The sequence below is a fragment of the Salvia splendens genome, chromosome 2, assembly GCF_004379255.2.
Source record: "Salvia splendens isolate huo1 chromosome 2, SspV2, whole genome shotgun sequence".
Lineage (NCBI taxonomy): Eukaryota > Viridiplantae > Streptophyta > Magnoliopsida > Lamiales > Lamiaceae > Salvia > Salvia splendens.
The window spans coordinates 38,716,347-38,731,813 of NC_056033.1; the positions used below are offsets into that span (position 1 = coordinate 38,716,347).

At 41.7% G+C, this 15,467-nt stretch overlaps 2 protein-coding genes across 2 annotated transcripts; one reads left to right on the top strand and one right to left on the bottom strand.

Moving 5' to 3' along the window:
* Positions 1 to 1,348: 1,348 nt before the first annotated feature.
* On the top strand, positions 1,349 to 4,019 carry LOC121792679 (lysine-specific demethylase JMJ30-like). The gene is made up of 6 exons (XM_042190716.1): positions 1,349 to 1,897; positions 2,397 to 2,606; positions 2,692 to 2,826; positions 2,916 to 3,059; positions 3,330 to 3,422; positions 3,632 to 4,019. Exons 1-6 carry the CDS (start codon positions 1,460 to 1,462, stop codon positions 3,818 to 3,820), a joined length of 1,209 nt encoding a protein of 402 aa, XP_042046650.1. The 5' UTR covers positions 1,349 to 1,459; the 3' UTR covers positions 3,821 to 4,019.
* A 50-nt stretch (positions 4,020 to 4,069) lies between these two features.
* Positions 4,070 to 7,377, bottom strand: LOC121792667 (ETHYLENE INSENSITIVE 3-like 3 protein). Its single transcript, XM_042190702.1, has 3 exons — positions 7,055 to 7,377; positions 4,536 to 6,580; positions 4,070 to 4,432 (listed from the first exon to the last, which is right to left on the bottom strand). Exons 1-2 carry the CDS (start codon positions 7,078 to 7,080, stop codon positions 4,564 to 4,566), a joined length of 2,043 nt encoding a protein of 680 aa, XP_042046636.1. The 5' UTR covers positions 7,081 to 7,377; the 3' UTR covers positions 4,070 to 4,432; positions 4,536 to 4,563.
* Between the last annotated feature and the right edge of the window lie 8,090 nt (positions 7,378 to 15,467).

Below are 15,467 nucleotides of genomic sequence, written 5' to 3' on the forward strand. Positions count from 1 at the left end.
ATAATTGTATATTTTAATTTACTGTTTCGTTAGTTTATTTAATTAACTTGTTATGAAACTCTTATTTATTTCATACAGTTATAATACTTCTATAAATAAATAGTGACTATATTAACTATTAACATATAATACATATTGACGTGCCCAACAATTGTGTCTTTTCTTGAAAAATATAAGTGAACCTCCGAAGGCCCAAAACACAAAAAAATCCAACATTGATATATCGATTTTTAGGTTGGATAGTAAAAGTAAATATGATCCTATTTGAAATATTGTATTATTGGACTGTTTTGGGTACGAGTAACAAATATAACCCAAACTTATACTAATACTTGGGCTGAAATTTAGATTTGGATGATCCGAATCTGACGCCATACTCTATAACTCTAACTTAGTATATGGAGTAAGTTACATGAAATTATTTTATTATCCACTAAAAATCAAAACATTAAAATAAATTTTTAAACGGATGCTTAAGAGGAAAGATTATATTTTTCAATCATCGAAAGACATTTGAGATTTTTTATAAACAAAAAAGTTAGAAATTTATAGGAATATTCTTAAAACAAGATAAGAGTTAGTCAAGTAAGTCAAAAGTATTGCTTTAATAAACAAAAAGTTCAATAAAAATAACATACTAGTATGAATTAAGCATGATGCTCATCATCAATAGTCAATACCGCAAGTGAGTGAGCCCGCAGGGCAGTTAGCAACGGAGGGGCATATCTTGCTGCAATGAGTCTGGGTTCGAATCTCACTGCTGTCGTGTAGTTGCTTCCATCTCTCAGGCACAAGTGTAAGACCTTGGGAGATGGGCTTCTGGCAGCCAGTGGGTTAAGGTCTCCCCCTTAACGGGCTACTGCGTACCCTGATTGAACCTACTCACATGATGTTGGGCCGAAGTGTGGGGCCGCCAAGGCGACAGAATCACCTTTTTTGCTGCATACTGCAAGTGAGTGCTCCATGACTAACGAAGAAGATAAAAGTTAAAAAGAGTAATAGGTATCGACCTGATTCAACTCGGTCTTACCCTGCCCACCCTATACCCGTTAGATAATATAGCAAGTGACACAAATAACACTAATTCAAATTGTAGCTCACACAATTTCAATATAATGATATTTTTTGTACTTAATAAAAATATCTATTAAATCCATAATCCAAATTGATGGTAGTAGTATAGGCTATAGCTAACATTTTCTTTGGTGGGTTCATGTTTATGTTGGAATGTTCGAGAATAAAGTACCGCTTCTTTTATTGGTTCGACATTTCGCTTTCATCAATAATATATATAATCATTAATTCTTATAAAAAAAATCATCATTACCTTAAAAAGAAAAAATAAATATCACAAGGCTTAGATATTTAGGCTCTCCCCTGCACTGCACTTTCCCTTAAATATCTGCCATTGCCACCACGGCACCACTCCAATTCTCTCTCCCCCAATTCCTCTGCATCCATGTCCTCCCCAACCCTCGACACCCCAACCCTCGACTCCCAGCTCCCCTCTCTCCTGCACCAAATCACAGAAGAAGGTGGCTACGCCTTCACCTCCATCGCCACACGCGCCGCCGCCGGCGACACGCGGGCAGCGGAGGCCGCCCGGGAATTAGCCTGGGAGCAGCTCTACTCGGGGCCGTGGCACTCCGTGGTCCCAATTTGGCGCGATGCCTACGCAATGGCCTGCCTCCACGTCGCCAAATGCCACTTCTGCTCCGGCGAGCTCGAGCTGGCTCTCCGCGCCCTCGACATGGGCCTCATCATGGGCGGAATCGCGCTGCGGGATGACTTGAATCTCTGCATTCGGAGAGTCAGTCATGATTTGAGAGAGAGAGATTCCGCCGAAGGCGACCAACACCAGAAGGCTGAGTGGTATAGGGATTTCAATTTGGCGGAGGTGAGGTTCGTTTATCCCCTTCTCTCTCTAAAAAAACCCTAATCTACTCTTGGGAATCATCAAAATTTGACATTGATTGTGCTACTACAGATGCGTGTTCCCTGATTTCGCAGGGTAAAGCTGAAATTGAAAAGCTCTGTAGGGTTTAGGTTGGTATCAATGTTATTTATATATCTCCACTTCTTAAAATCCTGCATTAGTTGCTCCTTGGACTCTATCAAACCCTAATTCTTCAAATGCTTTTGACATTCATATTTTATCTATATGTTTGTGTGCGATTCTGGAAAACTGAAGCAGAGAATAGCATTCAAGCTAACTAAATTTGGACAGAGTATTGAATTTCAGTGAAGAATTCTAATGTTATGCAAATAGATTCAGTTGTGTATATGGCCTTGCAACCACCTTGGAACTCTCTCTGCTACACTTAATGCTATTTATCGTGCTAATGGACTCAGAAACGGTGGTTTCAATTCCTAGAATCTTGAATTTGAATTGGCAGGCAGCTAGGTTATTGCCTGCGAAGTCACTTTCCAGTAAGACGGTGGTGAAAAAGGGTGGTCTGTCATTGGAAGAATTCTTGCGGGAACATTTCGTCCCTGGTTTGCCAGTTATAATTAGTGGCTCTATGGATCATTGGCCAGCAACTAATAGATGGAGTGACATGAATTACATAAAAAAGGTTGCTGGTTTTCGCACTGTTCCAGTCGAGGTATCTCCAATCATTTGTTTGGTGGAACCTACTACTATTACTCGAGTAAAACTTAATGCACCTTTATAATCTACTCACTGTGCAGGTTGGCAGAAACTACTTGTGCTCTGATTGGAAGCAAGAGCTGATCACCATTTCTGAGTTTCTGGAAAGGATTCAATCTGGCAACTCTTCTCCTACGAGCACGACTTATTTAGCCCAGCACCAATTGTTTGATCAGGCATGCATATGATTGTAGAAACCATACTTGGGTCTTATAAAAAAGTCATACACTCACACTCTCTAATGTGTAATATATATAAATGCCAGATACACGAACTAAAGCAGGATATTGTTATACCTGATTACTGTTTTGCTGGTGGAGGAGAAATCAGGTCACTTAATGCTTGGTTTGGTCCATCTGGGACAGTAACACCTTTGCATCACGATCCTCACCATAATATACTTGCACAGGTACAGCAGATGTAGTTCTATACTGCACAGACGTTTCTCAGTGCAAACAAGTCTATGATTTATAGAAACATTGTCGGGGCCTTGGCTTGGATTTACACAGTACATGTGCTTCTGTTTAGTCAGGATTTCCAACTAACACATGGTCCTATTGTTTTCTATTAATTGTCTTAGTTATAATATGGTAGTTGTTAGGGTTATTCATATTTCTTGCTGCTTCTCCATCTTGTTCGCATGATCTCATGATTCAATGTTTTGCGTTGTCATTATCAGGTTGCTGGTAAGAAGTATATCAGGCTTTACTCTCCTTCATCATCAGAAGAACTTTACCCTCACACAGAGACCATGCTCTGCAATTCCAGTCAGGTAGTTCTCTTGTACGTGTCGTTAATTACTCTATCTCTTCCAAACACGCATTTGGTTTGGAATTATCTAGTTTTGCAAACAGCTTTATTATTGTTAGATAGCTCTTATACAGCAGATGGCTCGGTTCCTTAATTTGGCTTGCTATCAAGTTAAAATTCTCTAATGTCGATTATTAGAAATGCTGTACATCTACTTTCTTTGCCTTGAAGGTTGATCTGGATGACATAGACAAGGAAGATTTTCCCAAGATATTGGATTTGGAATTCATCGATTGCATACTAGAGGAAGGCGACATGCTATACATTCCTCCGAAGTGGTGGCACTATGTTCGTTCTCTCACTAAGAGTTTCTCAGTTAGCTTTTGGTGGAGCGTCGAAGGAAACTCTCTGGACTCATGAGCACTACATTTTGCTATATTGACATATTTTCAGCTTAACATTCTTTATGAGCAGTGCAGTTTCTAGATGTGAAGGGAAGCTTCTTATTAGTCACATTTGGAATTTGCTATTATTGGATTATTCCAATGTTTTGGGTGTTGGTGATATGTTTCACTGTCAAATTCTATTATAGTCTATCAAAAAATTTTACAATCGTCCATATAGCATATCTTCTCCATTTGTACAACATGGCTAAAATGGAAAAATTAGTATCATAAAAAGAATTGGGATTATATAATGCAATATAAATTAACCTGAACAATCATTAAATATTTGGAGGAATGCACAAGGTTTCCATTGATACTGACTGCTAATGACAGTAAAGATTGACACAAACTAGACATAAAAGAACATTAAAGAACTAAAATATCAACAACAGCCAAAAACCACCTCCTCATTCGCAAGCACAAAACTATTAAGGCCACTTAACTGAATGACCAAGAGTTCTAAGTAAACTAAAACCAATTTAACATCTTACAGTCTGGAAGATCAGAACAGCAATTTACTGCAACATCTCAGTTAAAAGGGCACAGATCACTCCACTCTTCCTTGTTCAAAAGTTTTACCTGGCCCCTGCAGAATTGGCAGGGAAAAGAAAGTGACAAACCAGAAAAAAAAAACACACGAAAAGAGTATAAAGCTCGCATGAGGAGTATGTCTTAGACCAGCCACTCACCTATGAATAATGAACTAGCAAAACCAACTTATGAAGCAAAGTACTCCATCATTGCATCAAAGTTGCTGCCATCAATAGAGTTGTCGTTAAACTCAAAGTCGAAATCACCAGTATCTAACGAACTTGTTCCGTCAAATGAGAGGCTAAAAGCTCCGTATCCTGGTAAATCTGGTGATAAGCTTTTGAGAGAAGATTGAAAATGTGTCTCAGGCAGCCCATCTGGCTCATTCGGAAATGTATCTTCTGCAAAAGGTGGGAACTTCCCTCCAGGAATATCGTTTCCATTCTTAGGTAACGTTGGTAACTGGAATTTTAAATCCCCTGATCCATAATGAATGTCACTGAAACATGCCATTGACGGCTCCCCTTGATGATTTGCAGTGGAAATAGCAAAACTATGGGCTGGTCTAAGATGAAGCCCTGAACTATCCAAGTCCAGAGGTAAAGTAGGATCTTCAGGCCCATGTTGCCATCGAGAAGTTTGAGGTTCACGATGCAAGCCCTGATCTCTAGGTTGATGCTGTAGTGTAGAACTTTCAGACTGTCGGTTAAATTTGGGTACTGAAGGTGCATTTTGCAAATGAAAGTCTTGAGAATCACGAATCAAATGAGGATGAGGAGGTTCAAAATCATCACTCTGAGTCGCTGAATAAGCTAACGGCCCATTATTCGGGTAAGCACGGGTAATGGGGATAGCATGGGAAGAATGGTCAGGGCAGATATAGTTCAAATCAGATTCTACTAAGCAGGGTTGACCACGAGTACTGTGTTCTGGCACTTCTGGGAGTCTAACAGGTGTTAGTTCATTATTTTCTACCTCTCTCCCATTCGTCAAGTATCCACCAAACTGTATATCATTGTGATTTTCATCTGTCACCATGTATTCGGGATCGCCATGTGGATGATCACTGAGAATTGGTACAGCCAGTTGGTTATTTGGTTTTGGTTTCAATTTCGTTTTCCTTGGACGCTTCGGTACGCGCTCTTTGTCTTTGGTTGGTTGAGTTAAGGCATCATCTGCCGGTTCAATAGGCAGGATATCAGTGGATTGCTTTCTTGTATCATCCTTAGATGAGACAGATCCCAAGCCATTATGAATGCCATCGACATCATAATCACTATCGCTGTCAACAGAAGGCCTCTTCTTATTTCTACGACCTTTCGACAGTGAATCACTAACACCAGATGAGCCATTATCACTGCTTAGTTGCTGAATCGCGGTTTCCTCCCTGCTCAAAACACCTAACCATATCAAGCTCTCTTTGGCAGTCATCTTATCCTGTAAACACTTCGACTGTCTAACAAGTCTCCTAATCTTTGCAATATCAGGTGACATATGCTTTATAACAGCCGTCAGAACCCCAACTTTCCACATCTTCTTCAGATCATGAGGCTTCTTATATGGAGGACCCTGACCCTGCGGAAACCCCAACTTAACGCACCACTCCTCGTTTCCTGTTGGCCACCACGGCGGGGGCACACCCTTCTCCAGTGGAAACTTCCGCTGTGGCGGGTCGCAATGTTGCATTAACGACGACAAAAGTGATCCTAACGTCGCATCTTGCAAGTCTTGAAGAAAACTCTGAGGGTTCCCTTGGTGAGTGCCAAGCCCGTCTTCCCTCGAGAGGCACTCAGCCTCGTACTTGGCAATGGCCGCAAGGCCATTTTTGTCAAACTTCACTTTTTCCTTCCACCAAGCTCTAATATTATCAGATGCACCGCTGACAGGCTTACCCTTCTCTGGAATAATACCATACACAAACCCACGTGCATTGCAGACTTCCATGAGCTTCAACATGTACTTCAAAATTCCATCTTGAGCTCGTGCCATCTTCTTCCTGCGAGCCTGATCCGTGGTAGACTTAGCCTTTTGCTTCTCTGCAGCTTGTAATGCAGCAAGCTTCTGTTTTTCTTTGATCCTCTTGAGCTTGATCCGGTCCTTCCACATTCGCTTTTCCAGTTCTTCCGCCGCAATCTCCTCATCACTAACATCTTTTTCCTCGATGTTATCATCGTCCCTCAACTCATCAACTTCAACATCCGAACTGTCCCATTGTACACCCATCAATAACCAGAAATGTAGCACACATTTACCAATCACAAGTCATCAAAGAACATAAATAGCTAAAACGAACCCAAAATTCAAAAGCAACACTTAAAATTCAACCTTTACCAATTTGAGAGAGGGTTTGAATGTTCCACCACCTCTCTATCACAATCAATAAACCCAAAATTGGTTAACAACAACAAACATAAAACATAAAAAACCCCAATTTTATCATCCCATTATTCAGTATTCAGATTCGGATAAATCACAGCTCATCACAAAATCAAACGTAACGATGCAACATACAAGAAGTGATTTTTCCCCTTGCTTCGTCAATTAAAAAACGAATCAAGAAACAACAAAAATCATAAAAACCCTAAGACGATCAACAGCGAATTTCTAAGAATTAAAGAACAGCAGATTAAGTAGAATCGGGAACTCAGTAAAATCAATCAAGTTTTTGCAATCGAACCTGATTTCAAGAGCCATATCTTCCATGGCAGCAGCAAAATCAATGAAATATCTTTGCCGGAATATTCAATCAGAAAATGAGATGGGCAGAAAAAGAGACGATTTCTATAAAAAATAAATGTGAAATTGGGAAAAAGTGACCAGGGGGGATGAACTGCGGTGAGCAATACGACATGAAACGATGCAATAAGCGATTAGAGTTGAAAAGGAAAGGATGAGGGAAGATAATTGTAAAAATTAAGACAAGGGAAGATGGGAATCGTGTGTGTATACCCACTTTTCCACGGCCGTATACCATTTGGCCTCTTTGGGTTCATTGTTGATTGCAAATTGCAATTTTATATCTTCATACACAATCCTATTAAATATTCCGTTAAAGCAATATACTTTATATATCACTCTCTAATTTTGGGGAAACAATGTCAACTCTTTTTTTTTTTAATTATTATATCAATATAAGATTTTAAAAATAAATAAAAAATTAATTCTAATTCTAGTGAACTATGCTCAACTATATTTTATTATACGTATTCATATCAGATTTTTAAAATAAAAAATAAATGTGAATTCCAAATCATCGCCAACTCGCCCTCTTCTGATTCTCTCTCTTTCTCAACCATGACTCTCCCCACCTACCACACTTTCTCCTCCTGTCAAGCTTCACCACCTTTGTAGTGATGATCCCTCTCATTTATATATCTCCCTCTCAGACATAGTGACCAACTGTTGTTGTCATGGGTGAATTTACATGCAGCTTATTAGGAGATGCATTTTTTGGTTTCCATGAAGGAAGAGAGAGAGAGATAGTCAGATTTGGCAAAAAAAAATCGAGAGAGATATGATCGCGAGGAGAGATCATAAAATAATTGCAAAAAAGTTGAAAGTCATAACTTTATCCGACTACTTCCTTAAATTCCAAAAAACTAGAAGTCTAAGCAAAATTGTGATTTTACAACTGTTAGTCCTAAAATAAATACTATGGTGTATGAACAATGATTGAGGGTTAAATTTATTTATTTTATACTAGACTTTTTATTTTTATTTTTGATTTTTATAAACACATAGACATAAAAAGATTTGAGGAAACGGAAGTCATGGGGGCGTGTAACAATCGTAAACGCTTTGACTATCGTCTCCCTAAACCGAACAAGATCGAGCCTCACATTCTGCTGATCATAAAACACATTCCTCGAATTCAAGATCCCATCATTTCTATACACTGAGCCTGTATCAGTTATAACCCGACCAAACACTTTGACCAGCGAGCTCTCCTCCTCTTCAATCTTGTACCTCAAATACCCCATCCCCATCGCTCTCGCGCGCATTCTCCGCAAATATCACTTTCGCATAATGCTCCAAATCCAGCGGCTCTATTTCCACTAAAACCTGCAAAAACATGCCGTACGTGAGGCCCGCACCGTGGACGCCTAGGAGCACGTGCGACAGCTTCTTCATATCCTGGTAATCAAATCTTTTTACCACAATCACTTGAAACCCCACATCTTTAATCATGGCGATCATTTCGTCTTCGTTGAGGATCCTCCTTGTGAACTTACGCGACAGAAGGAGCTGCCTCGGCTGAGCTATCTGTTCGTGTTTTTTAGGCCGAACGTGTCGAAGATGAAATTGCGGAATTCGGGCATTCCGTACCCTCCCGGGATGTCGGAGGAGTTTAGTGATAGGATGCCGTGGTATTTAAGCCCGACTATCGAAGCCGGGAAGCAGTGGATGGGGGGGCCCGCGGCCGGGTTGATCGGCTCGTGGGCGGAAAGATGAGTCAAGATGGTGTTGTACTTGGAGATGAATGAGGGGATGTAGTCCTCGATGACGAACATCACGCGCGATTGGAGATGTTTTATGGTGAGGAAGAGGGGGATGATGATCTCGGAGATCTCGTGGTACGTGTTATGTTCCCGATGTGGCCGGAGGAGAAGACCACGACGGGGACGCGGTGGCGGAGGAATTGTGTTGTAGTGTTGGATGATGCGAACGGTTGAGACTCCGTCTATAGAGTATCCGTGCCACGGGTAGGGCCACACTGTCGTCTCGTTGTGGCGATGGTCGTCGGATGGTACGTAGATGGTCATGTTTCTCGTGTCGATTCTTACGGGTTTGGTCGATACGCAATGGATGGTGTGGTAGCTTCGATGGCAGGCGAAACCTGTGTCGTTGAGCTTTCTCCCATCATCTCCTGTTTAAATGCAATACTTACATTTTAATAGTAGTGGCGGATTCGTAACTTAATTTTTAGGCGGATCCAATTATATATACCTTGTACTTGTCTTGCTAAATGGGAGTTGATGAATTCCTTCTCGTTCATCGTCTTCTTTTGCATCCCTAGTCATAAAATTTTGATGACCGAAAAGTGTAGAGATGATAGAATAAAATATTTTAAATAATCAATATTTGAATAGTAAATATTACATAGATCCAAGGAAATCCTGAACACCAACATACATCAACGGCAAGAAAATCAGTAAAACGAATAGAGTCACACCAAAAATAAATTTCTTCTTGCCTTTCTCCATCTTTATAGTAGTTTTTTAAAGACGAAAAACTAGTATATATAACTAGAACGAAGAATGAATAATTATCACCATTTCTAATAATTAATTATTAGAAATAATTAAATTAAATTGTTTATGTCCTCTAATTGGACAGTGTAGCAAAATTCCGGCCTCCGTCTTATCTTCAAATTTCAGGATTTTAATTTTCTGAGAAAATCATAACAAAATCGAAAGTCTATATATTTATTGTCAAACAGTCTGTAAATTTAGGAAAATTGAAACATTGCGAATTGACATTTAAATAAATAACTAAATAAAATGGACGTCTCTATGTCATTAGTCGAAGAGGGTGATCAATCGAATCGTATTCTGAAAATCAAAGCAAATCACGAGTTTTTTTTCCTTTCCCTTTTTTCTCTTTTTCCATTATCAGTATGAAGGAAATATGGAGATGATTGTTGAAGTATTTTTATTGGCTTTTATCGTTAGAAAAACTATAATAGCCTGACGATGGCTGAACTAAAACTTAATTTATTGTTGGACGGCCAGTATTGATAAATAAAAGAATTGATTCGTGATTTCACTTTCATTAACAATTAAAACTAGTTAATATGCGAAAATTATAATTTGTCAGTTTCCCCAATTGGTAAGTTGTCATTTCACTTTCACCGAAAATTAGAATTCGTCATTTTCTCCAATTGTTAAGTTGTCATAGCACTGTCATTAGTAGTATAGAGCATGACTTAAATAAAATCTAGACAAGTTAGAATCCAATTATAAACTGGCTATTCTATTTACCTAGTTCGGTCATATAAATCTGTCGGCCCACTTTTCTCCAAAGCCCAAACTAAAGAGAAAAACAAATTAAAATCAGTTTATCTTACTTTATTTAATCGGCATAAGCCCAAACTTAAAATTGCAATTCTCTTTGACAAGTTATTTACTCAAGACCATGAATAAATACAAAGTTTGATAGTACTCCTTTTTAACTAGCGGCGCAAGTGAGACAAGCATAACGGAAAATTTACATTTAACAAAAACGAAAAAATTACATTTTCAAACACACAATTTAATTTAAATCCAAAAGAAAGTGGGACATTATTTATTAAAAAAAATAGTACTAATATTGTACATATATGCAGCGTAGATCTTCATGATCTTATAGTTAAAAGTGGATACAAATGTTTTTTTTCAAATGATTTTTTTATTAAATCATAGTAGTAATTTACGTTAAAATGATGAAAAATCTTTAGTTTATTGAATGGAATAATGGTCTTGGATTTAAATCTCCTAAGAACCAAAATTCTAATATGTGAATTATTATATTTCCACATACATATTCTAAAAAATGTTATACTCCCTAAGTTCCATAGAAATAGGCTCATTTCCTTTTCCGTGTTCCCATAGAAATAGTCCAATCTATTTATGGTAACCTTTTTCCCATTATTTTTTACTTTATCATTTATGAGCCCCACAATTCACTATACAATTTCAACTACTTTTCTCATTCTTTCTTACTTTACCAATTACGTATTAAAACTCATGAAAACCCTAAATGACTTATTTCTATGGGACAAAGAGAGTATTAATTTTTAGAATTTTTTTGACCAGCAGGAAAACATCCGCGATAATAGAAGATCGCCAGTGACCCGCGATTTTTAATTTATGCTCGACACAATGTTTTAAAAATCAGATTGGTAAGCAAAATGATATAGTTATAAGCTCATGGTTTAACTGCTCCGACCGGTCTGATTGCTAAGTACTCCATCCTTTAAAAAATGATTTGTAAAAATGATTTGTTTCTATTTTAGTTCGTTTCTTAAAAATCATGAATTTTCTATTTTAGGAAAAAGTTCTCTCTAATCAAGTGAGATACATTTTCTATTAAAAACACTCCAATAACTTATTTAGGGAGAGTTAATGATTGATGACATATTGGGAGGGAATATGTTACGAATGCACCAACGTCCACTGCCCCGACGGAAGAGAACGTAGAGGAGGCAGCGGCGGGCGTTCCCGCCGAACGTAACGAACCAGAGAATGAAGCAGACGCACCAGCCGAACATGAGGAACCAGAGCTAGAAGCCCCGTCGATGGCCACTGCGTCGAGCAGGGTTCTGAGGCCGAGAGATAGGCTAAAGCCTCCTAGCCGACTCCTCAACTAATTTGAGTCTTTTTTGATTAGTTAGTTATTTTTGGTATTTTTATTTCGTTATGGTAATTATTTATTTACTATTATTTACGTCGGGTTTTCTTTGTTGGTTCTTTCCCGATATGATTTAGGATAGGTCGAACCAACCCTAGGGTCCATAGATTATAAATAGGGCTATTCATTGTTCCGTCTTTCATCATCAATAAAGAATTATTTGCCCAACTATCGCGCGTAATACTCGTGAATTCTCAATCTCTGCCGACGAAGAGCGTTCTTCGCGCCAGAACAGAAATCAGCCGCCGACCTTCATCGTCGAAGGCGCCGGAATTGTGTGTTACTTTGGTAAATTGGACATAATCTCTACGTTAGGAGTAGGAGACTCTTAACAAGTGGTGCTTTCATCCCGTACTCATGGATGTGTTTGACGTCAACGGTCTGTCTCGGCCACCGCTGACAGGGGCCAACGCCACGGAATTGGGGATCGGTTCATCTCGACGCCAATCGGGGGTGGTGATTCGAGAGAGCGCAGGTCAGCCACAAGAACATGCGCGCGAGGGTTGTCGTGACGGGGACATCGACCCTTTCAAATTAGGGTTTGATCGAATTATGTCTCGTTTCGATCAATTGGAGATGCGTATGGATAATTCTGATCGTCGGATGGATAATATGGAGGGTCGACCCACCCAGGATGATGAATTCTCAGCCGAGGAGTCCGACTCCGACGATCGCGAGTATCGTGCTCATCGCAATACGTACGGGCAGCCTAAGGGGTATAAACCTGGACGCCAGGCCGGTTATCGCGGCGGGCGACCGCCACGGGGTGGGCGCCGGGACATGCAGAAAGGGCGTGAGTCTTATCCGCGAGAGGAGAGGGCATCGCTCAATACACGGTCGCGACACACGACAAGTTGGGACCTACCCTCCTCGCGCCTGAGAGGGGGTCCTACCCGCCGCCCAACGGTTTGGGACTGCCCTCGACACCGGGAGCTGCCTCCTGCGAGGCATGGATGTGACGACAACACGGGCATTACCATGCGTGCCCCACACTTCGACGGCTCGTATGCGACAAATTGGATATCGCGAGTAGAATATTACTTTAATCACAAACTTATACCCGAGGAGGACAGGTTGCACTACACAGTTATGTTATTTGAACCTCCTACGGCGGAATGGATTTTTAACTATCAGATAAACAATCCCCACGTCACTTGGCCTGAATTTTTGGAATATGTACGCCACCGCTTTGATCCTCAGAGCTTCAAGAATTATACGGGACCCCTTGCTAAATTGGTACAAACGGGATCAGTGGCGGAATATCACAACACTTTTGAGAAATATTTGGACAGAGTCCAAGGACTTTCCGACGAGGCATTGATCCCAATCTTTATTGAGGGTCTTAAACAGCCGCTCCAGGAGTCAGTAGAGTTGCGGCAACCGCACTCACTTGCCGAGGCAATGGCGCTGGCACTGCGGTTAGGCGCAAGTCAGGAGCAGCGCGTGCAGCAGACCGCGGCACTCCAGAAGCGGCAATGGCAGAACAGGGACTCCCGGCTCACTGCGGGGGCCCCAACCAGCAGCTCCGCCCCACCACCGACTGGGGCGCCATCGACCAACTCGCGGTTTGCGCCGGTCAGAGTTTCGCTGGCAGAGAAATCGGAGAGGTCGAGGAAGGGGTTATGTTGGCATTGTCCCGAGAAATATACCCCGGGACATGTGTGTGCGGTGAAATTGTTGTGTTATGTCGGGGAGGAGGACGACGAGGATACACCACCTGATACTGAGTGCCAATTACAGGATGATCATGTTATCACGGCGGACTTATCTCACCTGCACTCGTTGAACGGGAACAGCCGGTCTAGGCCGTTTCGGGTGACAGAAAACATTGGATCGACGGAGGTGGGTGTACTTATTGATACAGGGAGTACCCATGACTTCCTTCACCCGCGAATTGCGGAGCGTCTCCAGCTCGCTTTGACGCCTATTAGACCCTTTCGGGTATATGTCGGTAATGGAGCCTCGTTATTATGTGCACACGTATCTCGCCGCACGAAGTTGACCATGCAAGGAGTTCAGTTCCTGGTGGATTTGCACATTCTGGAAGTGCATGGGGCGGATGTGATCCTGGGGATGGACTGGCTCGAATCGCTTGGCAAAATCTCGGCGGATTTTATTGGGAAAACCTTGGAGTTCCGGCGGGGAGAGACATCGATCGTGTTAAAAGGGGATAGGCCGGGGCCGCAGCAGCTGTCCTTGAACTGGTTGATGATGTTGGCAGCTCATTCCCCATCCCACGAATTTTACGAGATAGTGCCTTTGGAATCAGCACCGGAGACAGGCGAATTATTCTCCGTCGAGCCATGTTTCCCAACTGATTTACCGCCACAGTTTCGGGAGGTATTGGAGGCTCATCAGCAAGTGTTCGCATTGCCAGTAGGGATGCCGCCTAAGCGGGTTTTCGATCATAAAATCCATTTGCTACCCAACACTAAACCAATTAATGTGCGGCCATACCGTTACCCTTACTTTCAGAAGAACGAGATCGAGCGCCAGGTCCAGGAGATGTTGGAACAAGGAATAATACAGAAAAGCCAGAGCCCTTTCTCGTCTCCAGTATTGTTGATTCGGAAGAAGGACGGTTCTTTCCGGTTTTGCATCGATTATCGTGCACTGAACTCGGCAACTGTTCCGGACCACTTCCCGATCCCAACCGCGGACGAACTATTTGATGAGCTAGGTGCGGCCAAATTCTTTACGAAGTTGGACTTACGTTCAGGATATCATCAAATTCGGATGTACGGGGAAGATATTTTTAAAACTGCATTCCGTACTCATGATGGGCACTTCGAATTTCTGGTCATGCCTTTCGGTCTGACGAACGCGCCGTCCACGTTTCAGGCAGCCATGAACGGAATATTTCAGCCCCTACTGCGAAAATTTGTCATCGTGTTCTTCGATGATATTTTGGTGTACAGTCCATCGCTGGAGACCCATTGCGAACACTTGTCTGAGGTTCTATCATTACTACAGTCCCATCAGTTCTTCGTAAAGTTGACGAAGTGCGTATTTTGCAGCACTACTGTCGAGTACTTAGGCCATCTCATTACGGAGGGTTTCTTGAAGGCAGACCCGGCGAAATTGGAGGCTATGACTGCTTGGCCTACTCCACGGTCGGTCAGGCAGCTACGTGGTTTTTTGGGGCTGACCGGGTATTATCGCCGCTTCGTCGCAAACTATGCCGTGATTGCAGCTCCTCTTACTGATCTATTAAAGAAGGACGCCTTCGAGTGGGATGACGCAGCCGCTCAAGCCTTCGAAGCTCTCAAGTTAGCTATGACGTCAACGCCAGTATTGCGTCTGCCTGACTTCGCAAAGCCATTTTGTATTGAAACAGACGCCTCGGATGTCGGCATTGGAGCAGTACTCATACAGTATGCTCACCCTATCGCTTTCTTCAGCAGAAAATTGGGGCCCCACCGACGAGCCGCTTCCACGTATCACAAGGAGTTATTTGCTATCGTGGAAGGTGTCCAAAAATGGCGCCAGTACTTGTTGGGAAGGGAGTTTGTCATTCGTTCTGACCAAAAAAGTTTGAAGGAACTGTTCCAACAAGTTGTTCACACACCGGATCAACAAATGTATGTCCGGAAGTTGATGGGGTACAAGTTTAAAATTGAGTACAAGAAAGGGATATCGAACAAGGCGGCGGACGCTCTCTCACGTCGCGATGAGGGGGTCGCCTCGCCGGGTGAACCGGC

Coding starts and splice junctions, on each gene's coding strand:
- LOC121792679 (XM_042190716.1), top strand. CDS start 1,460: ATGTCCTCCCCAACCCTCGACACCCCAACCCTCGACTCCCAGCTCCCC. Junction 2,607..2,691: donor TTCGCACTGTTCCAGTCGAG/GTATCTCCAATC, acceptor CTCACTGTGCAG/GTTGGCAGAAACTACTTGTG. Junction 3,060..3,329: donor ACCATAATATACTTGCACAG/GTACAGCAGATG, acceptor TGTCATTATCAG/GTTGCTGGTAAGAAGTATAT.
- LOC121792667 (XM_042190702.1), bottom strand. CDS start 7,080: ATGGAAGATATGGCTCTTGAAATCAG. Junction 6,581..7,054: donor GATATGGCTCTTGAAATCAG/GTTCGATTGCAA, acceptor ACAATGGGACAG/TTCGGATGTTGAAGTTGATG.